The sequence below is a fragment of the Corvus hawaiiensis genome, chromosome 30 (assembly GCF_020740725.1).
Source record: "Corvus hawaiiensis isolate bCorHaw1 chromosome 30, bCorHaw1.pri.cur, whole genome shotgun sequence".
In the NCBI taxonomy this organism is placed as follows: Eukaryota; Metazoa; Chordata; class Aves; order Passeriformes; family Corvidae; genus Corvus; species Corvus hawaiiensis.
Genome location: NC_063242.1, coordinates 12,874,071 through 12,892,392, shown reverse-complemented (window position 1 = coordinate 12,892,392; position 18,322 = coordinate 12,874,071). Strand labels below are relative to the sequence as shown.

General features: G+C 37.6%; 1 protein-coding gene across 1 annotated transcript in view; it reads left to right on the top strand.

Moving 5' to 3' along the window:
• Positions 1 to 18,322, top strand: part of CEP192 (centrosomal protein 192) — a 71,286-nt gene that overhangs the window by 26,480 nt on the left and 26,484 nt on the right. The window contains exons 21-36 of the mRNA XM_048289166.1: positions 503 to 567; positions 649 to 840; positions 2,378 to 2,501; positions 2,630 to 2,760; positions 4,384 to 5,407; positions 5,514 to 5,637; positions 6,737 to 6,908; positions 8,214 to 9,114; positions 10,194 to 10,342; positions 11,933 to 12,163; positions 13,601 to 13,726; positions 14,725 to 14,859; positions 15,063 to 15,126; positions 15,791 to 15,930; positions 16,058 to 16,150; positions 16,973 to 17,088. Of these exons, the coding sequence (XP_048145123.1) occupies positions 503 to 567; positions 649 to 840; positions 2,378 to 2,501; positions 2,630 to 2,760; positions 4,384 to 5,407; positions 5,514 to 5,637; positions 6,737 to 6,908; positions 8,214 to 9,114; positions 10,194 to 10,342; positions 11,933 to 12,163; positions 13,601 to 13,726; positions 14,725 to 14,859; positions 15,063 to 15,126; positions 15,791 to 15,930; positions 16,058 to 16,150; positions 16,973 to 17,088 (3,787 nt within the window). The remainder of the gene's footprint in view (positions 1 to 502; positions 568 to 648; positions 841 to 2,377; positions 2,502 to 2,629; positions 2,761 to 4,383; positions 5,408 to 5,513; positions 5,638 to 6,736; positions 6,909 to 8,213; positions 9,115 to 10,193; positions 10,343 to 11,932; positions 12,164 to 13,600; positions 13,727 to 14,724; positions 14,860 to 15,062; positions 15,127 to 15,790; positions 15,931 to 16,057; positions 16,151 to 16,972; positions 17,089 to 18,322) is intronic.

Genomic DNA, 18,322 nt, shown 5'->3' with positions numbered 1-18,322 from the left:
GTAAGATTGAGTTATTTGGGCTGTTAATTTGCATGGGTTTTTCATGAACTGGTACAAGCCAGTATCTTTCTTTTGCTGCAATTCCAAAGTACCACCTTAATGTAAAAAATTTTCAGCCCCAAATGTAGTAAAGGTTTGATCAGAATTAGCCATATTGTGCTTGGTTCTAGCTGGTCTGGGTATCATAACCTATAAAAAGTTGTAGTTTAGCTTGGGGCTAAGGCTGTTAGAAACTTTCTTTATTTGCCACTAAGTTAGTTAGCTAAATGCTGATTTTACTTTGGCTTCTAAAGAACCCACAAACACTCCTTTAAAACTAATTTCATATAACTTTTCTCACCAAAATGGGATTGAATAATTCCTAGTGTGTCCCAGACTGTCTCAAGTCTAGAATTATATATGCAATAACTTTCCATCAAATTGAGTTTAATGATGACAAATAGTAATGACAGTACTTAGTAACTTATGCCTTATTTTAATAAATGTTCTCTTTGGTTTTAAGCTGAAGCAGCAGCTATGATTGCACAAGACCAGGAAGAATTTGAGAAAGCACACAGGCTTGTGCAGGTAACTAATGATCTCAATGCAAACAGAATAGTTTTCTAATTTATTTACAAGTTGCAACTTCTGAAATCTCTTTGTTTGCAGGCAGGAAAGGTAGGCAGTCCAAATGCATCTGAATTAGCAAATATTTCATGGAAATCTGCTAATAGCTGCTTTCTGCCGAGAACATCTGATCTTCATAAAGATGCCAGCTATTTACGTTTGTCTTTGGGGGAGTTCTTCGGTCAGAGATCTGAAGCTCTTGGTTGTCTTGGTGGAGGCAGTGATGTGAAGCGGGTATGTATCTAAATATTAATATTGAAACACAAGGAAAAGGCAAGATAAGCAACAAGTAGCACTAGTTTTGTTATTTTGTAACCAGCTCTTTTTCAGATCTAATTATCTAAGTTGATTTTGGAAGGAAATTCTCTGTGTCTGTGACAGTTGTCTGTTGACTGGTTTCCCGCTGGAATTTCTGATGTGAAGTGCTGGCTGGTGTTACTGATGAGTATTGATCTTCACCTTTTGGTCAGGAACTAATTATGTGTAGGATTAGAGGGAGAAAAGTACATCATATACAGGAGGCTTGTTGGAGGTCCCAGCAAATTATCCACATAGTTGAGTGAAATGCTGCTCATACAGGGATATTTGAACAGTGAGGGCATCTCTGAATGATTGTTGAGAGTTGATGTGCTATCTGGGCAATGCCCAACTTTAGTAAAAATGTAATCGTCTAGATTCTGACTTAACAACATCTGTATACTTCTTGCATCTGTTGGATACCTGGTGCTTCTCTCATCTGCTGTCAGTAGACAGGATCTCATCTGTGTTTCAGGCAAAAAAAAAGGTGGGGAAGTGTATACAGTTGGAAGAAGAAGTCACACATGCTTGTGTAATTCATGTGTGTCATGAGGAATTGTTAGAGTTGGCATGTTCTGTCCTAAGCATTCCAAGGCTTAGGAATGTTAAAGACAAGAGCATTCCAAGTGGCAGACCATGCCTCCAGGCAGAGATGATGTGAGCATATGTACTTTATTTCTTTATTTTGAGTAACTGGTAAAGTAAATCGTGTCCTGGTTTCAGTTGGGATAGAGATAGTTTTCTTTGTAGCAGTTGGTACAGTGCTGTGTTTTGGATTTAGTATGAGAATAATGTTGATAACACACTGATGTTTTGGTTGTTGCTAAGTAGTACTTACTCTAAATCAAGGACTTTTGAGAGTCCCATGCTCTGCCAGTGAAGCAGGTGCACAAGAAGCTGGGAGGGCGCATGGCCAGGACAGCTGACCCAAACTGACCAAAGGGGTATTCTGTATCATAGAACATCCTGCTCAGTCTATGAACTGGGGGGAGTTGGCTGACAGCCATGGATCACTGTTCAGGGACAGACTGGGTATTGGTCTGGGGGCAGGGAGCAATTGTATTGTGAACCAGTTGTTTCTCTTGTGTGTTATTCCCCTCTCCTTCCTTTTCATTACCAGTATTATCATTTATATCTTGTGTCAATTATTAAACTGTTCTTATCTCAACCCACAAGGTTTACCTGTTCTTTCCAATTCTTTCTGTTGGGAGGAGGTGGGGAGTGAGCAAACAGCTGCATGGTGCTTAGTCACTAGCTGGGGTTCAGCCATGCCAGTTGCTAGTTTCTTTTATGTATGTTTGGGAAATGTAGTGTATGTATTTAGATTAGGCATTTGCAATGCTAGGAGGCACATCTCAGTGGTGTGAGAGATATACTGAGCAGGCACTGTGGGCCAAAACTGCTTTGCAAGCCCATTGAACCTATTTGTTAATTATTAAATTTACTCATGCTGTATTCTGGGATTTTTTTATAGCCATCTTTTGGTTACTATATTACATCCCCGAAGAAAAGGCAGCCTGTTGCTTTGCTAAGGCAGTCTGATTCATCAGGAGGTGACATCGGCCAAGAGATTTCACAGTTGTCTGAGGTGTTTTCAGGTAGTTATGGAACAGCTTTTTTTTTCTATGGGGCATTAAGGGAGCATGTGTATCCCAAGAATGCAGGTTTTTAGACAATTTCCTTACTGTAAATAAATTCCATGTTTGTTTGTTTGCTTTTTTCTTAGATGACTTAGAAGCACAAACAAAAGAACATGCAAATTTTACCAGCTCTGAAGATTCAGGGCGTAGGGTGGATACTACTGCTGGAATACATGAAAACATTAATACAGAAGCTGCTACCAAAAGTAAAGCAAAGGTATTTCTCTTGTGTTTTTCTTTATGGTGCAACTATGAACTGAAACAAAATTAGAATTACTCCAGTAATTATTGTTTCTTTGAATACAGCTAAATTTGGATGTTCGTATCAGCTCACTGCTTTTTATATTGATCATTCGAATCCTAGTAGATGCCCCTGTTTCGTAGTATAGTTTCATTAGAATGGCATGGTGCTGTAGTAAGTCAGATGTTACTATCACTATCTCATTTTCCTTTTTCTTCTAACTTCACTTTTGGAATTGCTCAGTCTGTCAGCCTATAGTTTTTCAGAGACTTGTAGTCTGTTGATGTTCCGTGATCAAGTTTCTAAATTCCAATTGTGTCTTCCCCTTCTATTGTTTTAATGAAACAACTTATCTTTAGCATGGGAATAAAATCTTTTAGTTGATAGAATTTAGGAATATGAACATGGTGCAAGTCTGAAAAAAGGTGTCTTTTCAATTTGGTAGTCCTAGATATCTACCTTCTTTGCCTGAGTGTGTCACCTCCCTAAGCTTGCTGGCAGCACTCCTCCTAATGCAGGCCAGGATGCTGTTGACCTTCTTCACCTGGCTTGTGGTCGACTTCCTGTCTACCAGGACCCTCAAGCCCGTTGCTGCCAAGCTGATTTCCAGCTGGTTGGCCCAGAGCCTGTACGGGGGTCTGGGGTTATTCCTCCTTAAGTGCTGGTCTTAGCATTTCCCTTTGAACTTCTCAGCCCATTTTTCTTTCTTGTTGAAGTCCCTCTGAATGACAGCTGATTCTCCTGGCATATCAGCCATACTTCCCAAATTTGTATGATGATGGGACTTACTGAAGGTGCACTCTGCCCCATCATCCACATCATTAATGAAGTTGTTGAACAGTACTGGCCCCTGTCTTGATCCCCAGGATAGTCTACCAGTGAGTGACTGGCCTCCTGATGGACTCGGTGCTGCTGAGCTACCCTTTGAGCCTGGCAGTTCAGCTGGCGTTCAGTCTAGTCATGGTGTACTTGTCTGCTCAGTGCTTTGTCTGTCTTCTCATGAGGATGTTGTGAAGTCCTGCATGCATAGCTACAGGAGGACAGGTGTTTTCAATTCTTCCTGAGTCTGTGTCCATCTGAGAGAGACAGAAAGAAACTGGGCTCTGGACATAACTGTCTACCTGCTCCATACCCTTTGCTAAGAATAGCCAGTGTGAAAACTAAGGAAGAAATCAGACTTGAGTGGTAGAGAAAGCTGTAGGAATAGCTTTGTTTTCTCTCTGTAGAGGCAGATGATTTAAAGTTAATTGGGAAGTTACTGTATATTTGGTCATGGTAACTTCTCTGCTGTTTGTCCTTGATAGGATTTTACTCCCAGTTCTTTCAACTGAACTAAAGCATTTTAGGATTTTAAAAGTTTCACAGGATCTAAGGCTTCCTAGCAGGCAATACTTATCTAATCTAAAAAAGCCTTTGTGGAGTAGACTTAAAAAATCTGGAGAATGAGAATTATGTCTATGGCAGTGTTCCTTCTTGACAGGTGTTTAAAAATGCATGAATGAGGAATGTTAATATGTTGCCATATCCTGAAATGCAAACAAGAAACAAAACATTAAACAAAAATTTTCTTACTGTGGTGCTTAACTCGTTTTGTTGTAGGATGGGATTCATAAAGACAAATTTGAGGATGACTTATCTAATCATTCTGACTCTGTCTTGAGTATCACCACAATTGCAAATGCTATTGCTAATGCTTCCACCAGTGCTGAACCTTCCCAGCTAGCTGCTATGATGATGGCACTCTCCAATAAAAGTAAAAGAACACGTGTCCTTCCTGGAGTTGTTAAAGAGGCTGAACTCTCTGCTAATGAGGTATTATCCAGCAATGAGGAAAATAGTGCATTTGACATGGAAAAATACCTCAAAAAAACAGATGGGAACAGACATGAAAGTGTATACGAGAGTGTTGTGAAACACGAAGCATCTGTCCAGAACCTTACATCTGATACCTTTTTACTGGGTAAAGATAAACATAAGGATGGTCTTGCAGAAGACTTGATGAATAATCATAGCAAACAGCAAGGAGTAGAGAAGCGCTTGCTGGATTATCTTATTGAAGAAAGTGACAGTCAGAATTTTTCTAGTCTGTCTGGTATTCCCAGCCATGAAGACGTAGTTGCAGATAATGTTCAATATTCAGAAAAGTTGTCAGATTTGGTGAATAGTAAACATTTACAGTCAATGGGTGCTGATGTCAGATCAGAGACACTTCATGGAAGTGAGGCCCACGCATGTGGAATTCCCTTAGCAGCAGAAATGGAAGTGGCACAGCAAAATCTGCTTGCTTACCAGGACAGCCATCTCACCAGTACACGCTGTATAGGGGAAGACAGAGAAACAGTAGATCAAGCAGCAAATGCTGTTCCTGAACCATGTAATGATTCGGTGAAGGGAGGTGCAGGAAACACTCCATCCCTCAGTGACTTAAAACCTGCCAAGCAATCTAGTAAATATGTCTCAGTAAGTTCTTCAACAGCCAAGCCTATGCAGAAATTGAACAATGATGAGAGGAAGCAAAATGCCAATATAGAGAAGAGAAACAAGGATGCCAGTACTCCATGTGGTGGGAATGCAAAACATGTAACTTTTGAGAAGCTCTCCCCATCTTCCCAGAACAGTACTGGTAAGTAACTCTATATACATGCAATTAGTGGTTGAAAAGGCTTTTCTTGACAGTAAACTTGTTTCCTGTCCATAAATACTGTTACTAAATTCTGTTTATTTGCCAGAGCATAAACCCATTCTACCTGAATGTGACTTACCTCTGGAGGATGAGCAGTATAGCTTCAGACCTTCAACTTCACCTCTGATTCATTCTTCTCCTAGTGAGACTTCTGGAACAGCATTTTCAGGGTAAATTTCTTGGTGCAGGTTATAAGAACTAGTGCTTCATAGAATTGTTGAAGGATTATGTTTTAGTTTGAATGTTGACTGTGACCTAGGTTTATAGAAGATCTTTATTAGGCTAAGACTTCATTATACGCTAAGCTGGACATTATATAGATCAATGAAGATATGTTTTTTGAACTTCCAAGTATTTCACTCCATTTGGTTCTCTGATATGTATCATTGCTTGTTATGGGAGAGGATGAGTAGAAATATTTGTATTGCTTTTGACTGTTTTGTATTTTGATACATACTTGTGTCCAAGGTTTAAGGTTTTCTTAGCAACTGAAAGAACAATGTTTCTTAAATGAGCTCCCATAACAATGTGTCATAAGATTTCAACTAAATTAATTCAATAGTCGTAAACATGGCCACTAGCTAATGGTTGTGTGCAGTCTTATAAAAAGATGAGGCACCTGATTTCTCTGAACTTTTAAGTTCATTGTTTGATATTGAACTACAGTTTGTATGTGTTATTAGAATTACAGGCTGTCTGGCATTTCTCAGAAATTAATATGTATGGGAGTAGATGTATTTTCACTGGCATGTTGTACAGATACTGGGATTTCCAGTTAAAATTGTCAGTGATTTTAATTGTTGTCATGTTAGCTTGTCTTGTTGAACAAAGTGGTGAGAGATTCTGTGTTTTCAGGTGTTTGAAATGAAGAGAATCTCAGCAGTGAATAGGAAACTAATATGTGATGCCTGGGAAGTTGAATGATTTCATTTGACTTTTTAATCTCATTAGATACAAATATATTGATTCACCTCTTTTTCTTTCAATAAGTTGTGTTCTTTCTGTGGCCTTAGCATCTGAGTTCAGTTGTGGAACTCTAATGCTTTACCTATATGGATTTATATAGAATGAAAATGAGTTTTATGTACACCAAAGCCAGAATTTGTAACGGTTGAGAGCTGATTTCTCATTTCTACTGACTGCATTTAACAGAACAGCTAAGTAAGTTGACTTCTAGAATAGTATAGGTAATGTGTAACATTGATTTTCTTGAGGGCAGCATTAAAAATATTTATTTTAATACTGGCATACTTTGAATCTCTTTTTCAGATCTGAAAAGGACTTTACTTGCCCGTCACATTGTCAGGAATCTCCTTGCAAAGAGAGTGTACTACCTCAGTCTGTTTACTCGAGTCCAAGCATGAGCAGGTTAACCTATGTCTCTGCACCTGGCAGTACCCATAAAAACACAGCAGTGATACATAATCCAGAGACATACTGGGTAAGAAACACAAAACAGCGTCTCTGCTTTGCCCTAAACCAAAATTTACAGGTCAAAGTACTTCTAAATTAGAAAAGCCTTAAGGGTTTTGAAACAGTTTAGGATATGCTGTGCATAGGGAAAAGGTATTCTGCTTCTTTCCAGCTTCTGAGTTTTTCAGAAACTTGAATTTTGGTATCAACTGTACTAAATGCACACATTCTAATAAATACAAAGATAGTAAAACAATCAAAGAACTAGGAACTTTTGAAAATGTTAGAGTTGATGTATTTTTTTCTTCCATTTTTTTCATAATTTCTCATTAAGTCATTCTGTTCTTGGAATGTGGTGCGGTGTTCCAGTAGTATTTTGCAGGCTCTATATCTGCTTTCATTGCACCTGAGGCTCCCTTGCTGTTCAGCTTCAACTGTTAGGAGAATACTTTCCCTGGTTTGTTTTTTTTGTGGAGAAATGTTTATAAATACATAATATAGCTTGTACTACTTTTTTCAGGACTGAAACTATAATTTTCTACCTCTGACAGTCATTCTGACGGCTTTTATTGCTTTAGAAAAGAATGTACATTGAGGGTGAAATTTGTGTTCAGACTTGCAATCTTAAGCTGATTAAAATAATTGACAATCTTTATCTGAATTTATGCATTCCTTGGGATCTGGAATTTGTGTTATGTCTCCCCCCTTCCAAAGTGTGTTTAATTGTGGATGGAACTTAAAAACAGGCAGACAAAACCTGAAGAAGCTTTCTTACTTACATGCATGTCTGTGTAAATATGAGTGCTCATTCCAGCTACACCATACCTGTCAAAATGGCAGGTCTCTGGGCTTGAACGATTTCTTTGTGTGAGTGCACAAAGAAAATGTTTGTGTCAATGCATTTTCATGCATCTTGAATCCTTTTTCGTTGGTGATTTGGTTCAAGGCCATTCAGTTATTATTATTTTTTTAAATCTTGTAAGTATGTCTTGTGTGTTATCAATGTTGTTTGGAATACAAATCTAAAAATACAGCACCGCAGAGACTGCTGTGAAGAAAATCCACTCTTATCTCGGCCAGACCCAGTACAATGTGTCTTTAGGATATTAGACAGGTTGAAGTTGCAGGTTTTTCCTTTTTCATTGTGAAGAGCCACAGTTACAGAAGTAAAACTTCAGACAAGACAAACTTGATTATTTATATGGGATGGCAATACCAGTAAGGATCAGACAGGAAAGTTTTCTGAACAGGCAGTACCAGCATTAAGGTCTGTCTTACATGCCCTATTGCTTTTCTAAAATATGTAATACTGCATGTTATATTTGTTTACTAGGACGAAAATGCTGGTGAACTGAGCACAACAATAATTCAGGCCAGCCCAACTCCTCCTCAGGAACACACAAAGGAAAATCTAGAAGACCACTCATGTCAAAGAAATAGAAGAGAAGCAGTACTTAGTATTGACCAGAAACGAGAAGAAAATGAACTTGCTGGTCTTCAAAGAAAACTTGGTAATGTACTGGATCAAGAGCTGGCCAAAGAAGGTTTTCTGAAGAATGAAAAGCAGCTTCCATCTGTTTCGTCAAATGTACCAGCAAATCAGGAAGAGCTAGATCATGTTAAATCTGCTTTACCAAGTAAACTCTGCACCTTTCAACCACTTTCTGTCAACACTGATGCACAAGAAGCGTGTCAGGATCAAACAGTCAAAGCACAGAGACAAGGATTACCATCTCTGAATATATTACCTCTTTATTCTGGGTTAAACACCTGTTTAACATGCAATCAAAACTCATCTGGTGAACAGTATGTTCCTATATCAACTGTTAAATCCCATGTCACTACCTCTGAGAGTCAAGCAATTTCTTCTTCTGTTCCCACCTTGCTTACAGGGCATTCTCTGGCAACAACTCCATTTGCACAGCAGCATCTGGGAACTATACAACCTACAGGAAATGCAGTTCTGTCTCAGTTTCATGGCTGCAGCTCTGCAGGGTTTGGCCTTCCAGCAGGGCTTCCTTGTTCTGGTGTCCCAGCAGGATATGTTGAGAATCCACTTATGTTAGGAATTCCTTTAGGTCCAAATATTCGTCCTGGCTCTTTGGGCGCAGTTTCACTTTATAATCCACACCCTACTTCATGGAATAGTAATATCTTAAATATGAAACCATGTACTCGGCAACCTCTTGGAGTTGGCAGAAGTGAGTGGGAGTTGTCAAAGTCACCTGGTATAGGTAAGTGTGTTTTTTACAGTGTGTTTGAAGTACAGCTGTGGACAGGAATGGTGATAATCACGTTGCTTATGTTATAGTAAATAAAATTAAGATGGTACTAAATGTAACTGCAATTACTGTTTATGCAAACTCTATTACTAGTTCATCTTGTTTAAAGATGTTCTCTGAATTCAGTGTCTATTCTTATAGCTCCCCTAATGGTCTTAAAAAACCATTTCTCATACTTTGGAAGAATTTCAGCAGTCTTCAATATCAGCTTCAGTTCAAACTAGGCAAGACAAGTCATGCTCTTGAAATTCCATTGTATTTTATCTGGAAAGTAGAGGACATTTCTATTTCCAGCCTAATTTGGTATTAGCAGCCAGTGAAGGCCAAAACTCCTAAGAAGGCACATGGAAGGTTCAAACTATTTGCTGGTTATCAAGGGAAGGACAGGCTGCCAAGTGTCTTCTGTCCCTTCTGCTAGTACTCTGTATCTAGACTTAGCTCTAAATGTAAGCAACACAAATTACTATTTAATTTTAAAAAGTTCTTTTAACCTATAATCTTGTAAGTTGTTTTTTGCTATACTTTTTTTTCTGGCTAATTCTTTCAGTCTAAATGACAAGCTTAGAGGGGTTGAAGATTTGAATCTGTGACAGTTTAGAGCTTGTTTATTGATTGTTCCAAATCATTGATCTTGTTAGTGCATTTTAAAATAGTGAAATACTCCTTGCTGATTTTTACACTAACAGGATGTTGTATTACTAATGTTCAAATTTTCTGAGTTGGGCTAGTACTGATTAAATTGTGACCACTGAGTGTTTTATGTGTTTTATATACTTTGTGGGTCTGCATGGAATATGCTATTTCCATAAGTATGTGTTTTTGTGACAGTAGAACTTAAAGATGCACATTAGAAGTGATTGAAATTTCGAATTTCATGCTTGTGGAAAACATTCTTATGAGAACTGTAGGAGTCAAACGTTTCCTTGCCGTAATGAAGCATTTGTCAGATGAGTTCATAAACTTGGTAGCAGCCTGAGTTCTGATTTGCTTCTGAGTACTTGTAACTAACAGGAGCATATTTTCTTCCAAAGGGCATATAAAAGTACCAGAAGAACTGAAGTTCCCTAATGCCTGTTGTGTGGGAATTGCATCACAGACGGTTCTTAGCATTTATAATCCAACTGATCGGTGGTTGCAGGTCAGCATTGGAATACTCAGTGTTTCAATTAATGGGGAAAAGGTAAGAGGCTTTTTTTAAATAAAGCTGAATAATACTGTAATCTTACCAGGTATCATATGTAAAATTATGCCCCTCTCTACAGATTTGTAATTTTTTCCCTGTTTTGTAGTTAATATGCACAAACCAATGCTACTGTCTTTAGCCAGGCCACCTGGCTTCCTCCAACAAGTAGACTGTGTGAGGTAAATGCCACACGAAGCGATTGATCTGTAGAATTGTATTGTGTGCATGAAGTGTGGAAGGTTTGAGTTTATGGGTTATTCATTCCACCTTTGTGTATGCAAGAAAAGTCAGTCCTAGGCCAGAAGACATCCATGCTGAGCACTGTTATTGCTAAAACATTTTTGGCAGTTTGTGCCTGTTTTTCTTGAAATCAGGAGGTCTTGAGGGATGGAGAATGAGAAGTATTTGGAGAAGGCTTCAAGCTAGATGGGTTGTTCTGTGGGTTGCAGCAGGTAGCTTGTAGGCTGTAAATTGGCTGTCTTGCACTTCAATTTTGTTAAATTCTATATACTTCTGTTATCATGGTAACATGATACTTGAAAACATGAGAATGCGTTAGATTCAAGGTCCATCAAAATGATTTTTTTTAATTGATGAATACACTTAGTAGAGAAGAATATAACAACAGAACAGGATACTCCGAGCTTCTGGCAGCTTTGTACTTGGTAGCTTTTGTGTTAGATGTTATTTCTGTTCTTACTAGTTTTTTGTAGACTGCTCTTTATCTAGCTAATCGGTTGAAATTATGTAGTGTTGTCCACAGTTCAGTTCAGTTGTAGATTGTATTAAGTATTGCTTTTTTCTTTTTTAAATATGGTTCTTGCTGTTTTTATTTGGTCCATATTACTGAGGAATAGCAGACAATGATTCACTTTAAATATTGCAGCTTGTAAGTCTTAGAAATCCTGATCACATCCCTCCTTAGGTATATTTTTCCAGCAGATGTAGCACATGTCTTTCCAGGAGTATGATTTCTGGTTTTGATCTTGTTTTCTCAGAATGTTTCCTTTTTAAAGAACATCAAGCCACAATTCTGTGTGTTCATGTATGTGTGTATACATATATATATATGATGTGTGTGTGTATATGAGAATAATGATTTCTTGCATAGTTTTCTAATCAGTGTCATGGTGCTTTTATGTAGCTCCTGTAGCCAGCAATTCTGTTGTATCGAGAGGTGATTTTTTAAATGAAATTGCTTTACAGTTATTTCCATGTGTATGCATTTGTTTGCACAGTGTGATTAAAACTAATTTTATTTGGTCAGCTCTTAGATACGCTGTTGTTCTTTCTTGAAAGTCAGGGTTTTACTTATTAATTAATTTTCCCAGTGTCAATCTTCCACTAGATGGTAGAAAGAAACCTCAGCAATTTTCAGGCTGACTTCTCTGTTTAAATTAAAAGAAAAGACCTGCAGTTGAGCGGGATGGAAATAGGCCATGGATATGAAGATGCATTAATTAAATAGAGGAAAAATATATACAAAACTTCTGTGTTAAGCAGTGGTGCTGGATAAATGTGGTATTTGAAAAGGAAATGTCTTCTGGTAAAAGGCCTGTGGAAAATGACAGGTATTTTGTTTTTCAGGTGGATCCTATGAAATATCAATGTCTGGTTTTCAAGAACAAAACCATTGTAGGATCCTACTCGACCAACGACCTGAAAATACTCTTCTTACCTTCCCATTCGGGGATCTTCCAGTGTATCCTCAATGTTTCATCTTGGCCAGTTGCTGCAGATGCTGAGACAATCGTTCAGTCAGAAGCTTTGGCAAGCAGGGTAGTTCTGACAGCAGTCGCTGAAAACCCCAATTTAGAAGTAAGTAGCTGCTTATTGTGGGTCTTTTGTTGTTGTTACAATCTTATGAATAATTTAATGACACTGGAAAATAATAGGATTGCAAAGTTGTTCCTCTGAGAAACCTGGAATTTCATATGTTTTAAGTGGGAATATAAGAAAAATTTTGAGAAGCTTATTGCTGTTTGGGGAGTTCCATTTGTGGAAAAGCACCTAGCTGGAAATGAAGGATTCTGTGTGGAAAGAATAAGTTAAAATGCATTACTTCTTCATTGTTGAAAGACTGGATGAGACCTTAAACGTCTAATGCTTTCTAGGTGTCTGCTGTGTTGGATTGGGCATTAAGTGTAACAAAAAGCATTTGTTTCCAATTGTAAGGATTGCTTTTTTTTTTTTTTACATCAAGTAGACTTTGTCTTGGTTTCTTACTACCTCTAGGTTGTTTATGATTGTAGAGAATATTTTCTTATTTTCGACTAATTAAAAATTAAATATAAGTGGATGTGTAAAATGCTTTTGTCTTGTGACTTTTCATGAAGAACAACCAGGTGGGAGGCCTCATGTAGTCCTAGATTTAAGAGTATGGACAGGTAGAAAAAGGCTTGATGATACTTTTGGAGGTGCCTGAACAGATTACATGGTAGTTTGTGACATCATTGATAAAAGTAAAATTCTCAGTCATCAGCCACAGCTAATATTTTTTTTTTTCATTTAAGGTGGTCTTTTAACTTGCTTTGGGCTAAGTATGTGTTTTGAAGTATGAATGCACATGAATGAATATAATTTTTAATGCTTCTTCCATAATTTTTCTTTCTTTTTAATGCATTTTTTATTCTTTTACATGTAGTCCATTCTCCATGTTCTTCATAGTATATAGTTCAAACTTGTGTCATATTCAAACTAAAATTAAACCCTATGCTAAATCTCTGCATGTCTTGTTATATTCTTGAGATTGGAAAAAGTACCAAATAAAAGCTGTATTTTGCTGCAGATCATGACACTTAAATGTTTTTAATTTTTTAATTTAAATTTTTTAGCAAAAATTAACAGCCCCTTAGTTATTTTCTCAACTTTTAATTTGCTAAAATGACTTTTTAACTATCCAAAACTGACATTTCTTATTTGCTAGCAATAACCATGGTTTAAACTTACTTTTAATTTGAATTATCCGAAATAATTGGATTGTGTGCTGGATTGTGGTGGATAAACACTATGCTAAGATTGGCTTCATTGATTGAGGCAAAATGCATGGGAGATAGCCAATTGGCTCTAACCCCTTCTAATATCAAAGAAAACATGATTCTAGACTCCTCCTACCCCTGGTAGGAGGTTTGTATTATATGTGGATATAGCATTAAGAGGATGGAATAGGTGAATAACATCCTTTCTTTGCATTTGTAGGGTAGCGTGTTTTGAAGGTTTTCCTTTCTTCTAAGTTCTGCTTTGCCTTAAAACCAGGTGGAAGCCGGAAAAGGAGATTGCCTGGATTTTGGTGACTTGACTTCTGGCAGTTGGAAGGCTCTTCCCCTAAAACTTATCAACAAAACCCATGCTTTTGTGCCAATTAGACTTATTATTAATGCAGTAAGTACAGTAAACTTCCTGTATGTGAGAGTTAACATCTTGTGATACTGAATTTTAATACCCAAATACTTTATGTTACATGTCATTGAGAAATATATCTTGGACAGTAGCTGTAAGGTTCCCAAGAACTCTTTTGTTAGTCAGGAAATAAATAGTTTTTGCAGGGTGGTAATCTGAGTCTGCTGTAATGGTACCGACAAAAATGCTTCTGGGATAGGTGCGGTGTTTTGTTTCATATCTGTTGGTTACTTTTTATAGCTTAGCCATGGGATTCCAGCTCTGATGCTTGCTTTGATAGCACAGGGCAGCAAATAGGATAAAAGGTTGTTTTGCCTAAACCTTCCTCTGAGAAGCTGGAGAAGCTGGAAGCTTCCCTCTTCTTTCTGAGAAGCTGGAGACATATTCCACTATTCAAATGGAACAGCTGACTGTTCACACAAGCAGCCAAGCTTGCTACTAGCAAGTTTAACATATTCCTTCCTCCTCTGCAGGAGCAAGAACAGGACTCTTCTCTCTATCTGCTTTGTCTCACACTATGTAATAGCCTGTCTGAGAGGCTACAGTGTTGTCCTCTCTGCATCTCTGGCAATGCAGTTTCAGGTTTTTGGCTAGGCTGGGCTGACTGCTGATTTGTGCTGTGGGAAGAGCTGGCCTGGTTTCCTTATACAGGGGAACAAGAAAGGACTGGCCTTACGTTAAGGTGGATCAGGTTATGTTGAGGACTAGTAATGTTTGGTCTTGAACAGCCAAACTTCTGGAAGGCTTAAGCTAACCAGACTCTGCTTATCCCCTTTTGCTACAAAAGGTTTTCCTATTGTTTTTGGAGGGTTTGCTGGACTATCATATACTTACCAAAACTATAGGCTAATTCTTGATTATTTTTTTCCAAACTACTTGGATCATTCAAAACTTGTCTTGCATTTCTCAATTTTGTCAGCATTGCTGTTAGTGACCATAAGAGATTTAATACTTGTAATACTTCTTTTTCTTTTTGACAGAATGCAGTAGCCTGGCGGTGCTTCACCTTTTCCAAGGAACCAGTTAACACTTCTAATGAACAAATGGATGCAGTTTCTCAGACAGCAGCTCCATCAGTTGTAAATCATGTGATACATGCAAGCTATGATGGCCAAGTGAGTAGTTCATAGTTGGCTGATTCTTCTTTTTACTTGCTGTCTGAAATGACAGTGCTGAATATTTGAGTTCATAGTAATGATTTTTGGTGAGTGTACCTTTTTGAGCAGTTTTGTTTGGGTTATGTGGGTGGTTTTTTTGTTGCTTCCTCTTAATAATTCTCTCCCTCCCCATAAGATGAGTCAACAAATTTCTTTTTCAGGATCCTGAAGCTGTAACAGTTTGGGTTCTGTTTCATGCACCTAAGAAACAAATTTCTGGTTCAGGTATAGTAATTTGATTTTAGTTTCAACTGAAACAGATTTGACTTTTAACGTATACATGTGTTAGAATTGTGGGACAGACTGCAAACTTAAAACCATGTTTGGTTTGTGTGCACTAATATTTCAGGTATCACATTAATTTTTAGTAACTGTAGGAGACAGAATGCCTCTATGTCTTAAGCCTTTATGTGTTACCAGGGACACTTATACTTCAGCATGAGGCTGTAAAAAATTTGTACTGCAAGATGCATGGAATCTGTGTTACTCCTTTTACTGAGGGAATTAAACCGTCACTTAAGAAAACATTGCATTAGTTGCAAAATAGATAATAAATTTGAAGAAACCTCTGAATTGTTCTGGCTTCCTGAATAGAAAATAGTACATATATCACCTTGTTTGACTAGTGTGGTAGAATGGTTTTCTTTGTTTGCATTAGCGACAATTTCAGTCACATTTGATGAAAACGTAAAACTCTTAAATAAGGTCCTGTGAGACTTTATTTAAAAGAGGAAAAAGGTGTTGCAGGAGTAATGAGTGAGCTTCTGTTATTATCTCCACATGAATATGCTAAGATTGAAGAGTAGCTGAAGTGAGACATGCATCCATAGGAATGGCTTTTGCTGCTGGAAGACTTGCTTGCTTTTGTTACTCATGAAATTGTTCCTAGATTCCTTGGGTCCAGCAGATGAGTTCTTGGCGAGAGTGGACGTGGAAGTGGATAGTCCAGGACCTAGCACTGTCATTAAAAGTATTTCTCTCCGAGCAAGAGCTGGAACAGCAAGGATACATGTTCCAAAGGACTTACAGGTGTGTGTATATTTACGAAGTATGTTTTAAGAATAGTTTGCCTCTCCTAGCCTTCTACTTTTGTAATGTTTGATTTTATAATGTATATATATATATACATACATACACACTTACCTAATTTTTACAGAAAATACATCTGTCTACTAGTGTGGGTTCAACAGTCAAGCAGCAGCTGTCACTGAAAAATGCTGGAAACATTTGTGTATATTTGAAAGTTGAGGTAGGTTGGTTTTTCCCTCTTGAAATCGTGATTTTTTTGCTGTTTATATTGTATTGAAGTAGAGCTGAGCCTTGGGATTTTAGCTCCGCTCTGTGGTTTGACAAAAGCTTTACAAGTTTATGTAAAGGGAATGAAAGATGGTAGTGATTGGCTTACACTTTTGGAAAAAGTATATGGGTGTTCTTTTGCTCAACTTCAGTTATATTTGTTTTAGCAAACATACCTTTATGATTTTTACTAAATTTTAACAAAAATATTTGTTATATGTAAAAGTAGTGAAGCCTGTGCTGCACAGCAGGTGTTAGTTAGCTGGTAGAGTAAAGCCTGCTTAGGGCAAAGATGAATATTAGCATTGGGAAACATCTATATTTTCTAACAAAACTGCATTAGTTTTCAGTGTACATCTTGCCAACTCAAATACAACGTGAGTTCTTTTCAGATATGCAATGTCTTTACTTGACCTTTTTACAAATCCGTGGAAAATATGGTTCCAAACTGAAAGATAACTAAACACATTTGCAACTAGCATTTCAAAGTCAACAGAAGGAGCAGTTGGTTCCATTTTATAAAAAGAGGTTTGTTAGCCCATAATTTCTACGATCAGAGGCCATGGAAATAGGATATATGACTCCTATCACAAATGCCACATTAAGTGATGATACTGGGTGCTAGTTGATAAAATTTTGAAGACTCCACGTGTATTCAAATTGTCTGAACTGCATGTACAACAGGTGCACAACCAAATTGTATTACATGTTGTAGAAATGTTTAATCCCTTAAAATAGATAACTAAGCCTCCCTTTTGCCCTTGCCTACTTTCAGACGTCAGATCAGGACAGCTGCTTTGCTGTTGAACCTGAGGGCCTTTTCCTTTTTCCTGGGGAAGAACAAGTAGTGACTGTCCAATTTTTTCCTAAAAGCATAACAACTACAGAAAGGTAATATAACTGATTCTGTGCTGCATGTGTTAAACTGAACTACTTTTGACCTTAAAGTAATGAACAAATTGAAAGTTTTACCTGTATGAGAGACTTTGTCTTCAGTTGTTTTCATGAGAGCTCTCATCCATTACAAAAGGGTTTTTGTTAAGGTTCACCTTTTCTATAGATTATCTGCCTCTTCAGGTGTGTATAGCTGAATGAATAGGTAATATTTCCCATCAAGAAACATTCTAAGACTTGTTTAGTGTAAAAAAATGGAGTAAGTCCCTGAAGCCCTTTATATGGTAGTTATTGCTGAAGTACATCAAAGCTTCAAAATACCTACCGTCAGCAGCTCCTTCAGTTGCTTCCCTCTTTCTCTCTCTGCTGAGGCAAGGGAAATGTTATTTCTGTTGTACATGTGAAAAAACTCAAGAAGAGATCGGGATCATAAGTATTCTTTTGTCTGCTGTAATCAGATAAAAGTTTGTTCTGTACAACACTAATGTACATGTTCCTTTTGCAGATGGAAGAAGCATTCATAGTTTTGCTCATTAGCACCTGTTGAACTTCGTTCTGCAAAATAAACTTGATTGGTTCAAGTGATCATTAAGATGTCATGTGAGAGTCTTCAGAGCAGCCTTTCCTCTCTTGTTACATGTTTTCTAGTTTCTGCTGTGATAGAGCAAGAATGGACAAAGGAGTATCTTCAAAATATGTTCAACTTCAGTATCTAGCTTAACCAGGCCTCTCCAGTGCATTTAAATTAAACAATGAGAAGTTCTGTGCTAGTGACAGTATGATCCTATTGGATAGATTGAATTTTTGCAAGCTTGAGGTACTCAGGATTGGAAACTTCATAGTCTATGTCAAAGTGCTGCCAAAAGACTAATAAACTAACTGAGGCAGTAAGGAGGGTCCATGTTCCCTGCTGATGGGATTCAGGGCTTTGTCTGCAGGTCTCATAGGGATTCACTGACATCTAGAATGGTGGTTCTTGACTTTTGTTCTTGACTTGAAGTGTATCTGTGCTATAGCAAGTGCTTCAGCCTGTAACTTAAAAGCTAGATTTCCTTCCTTGATGCTCCTGAGTACCTCATACTTGTAAAAATTCAATGAAGTTTCTCAAGGCATTCAAAAGGCATCTCTTTAATCTACAGCCAGACTTTGCTTCTTTCTAAAATTAGTCTGTCAAAATAATTAGATATTAGTAGGAACAAAAAATAATTTGGTGAGTTGTAGTCTCTGAAAT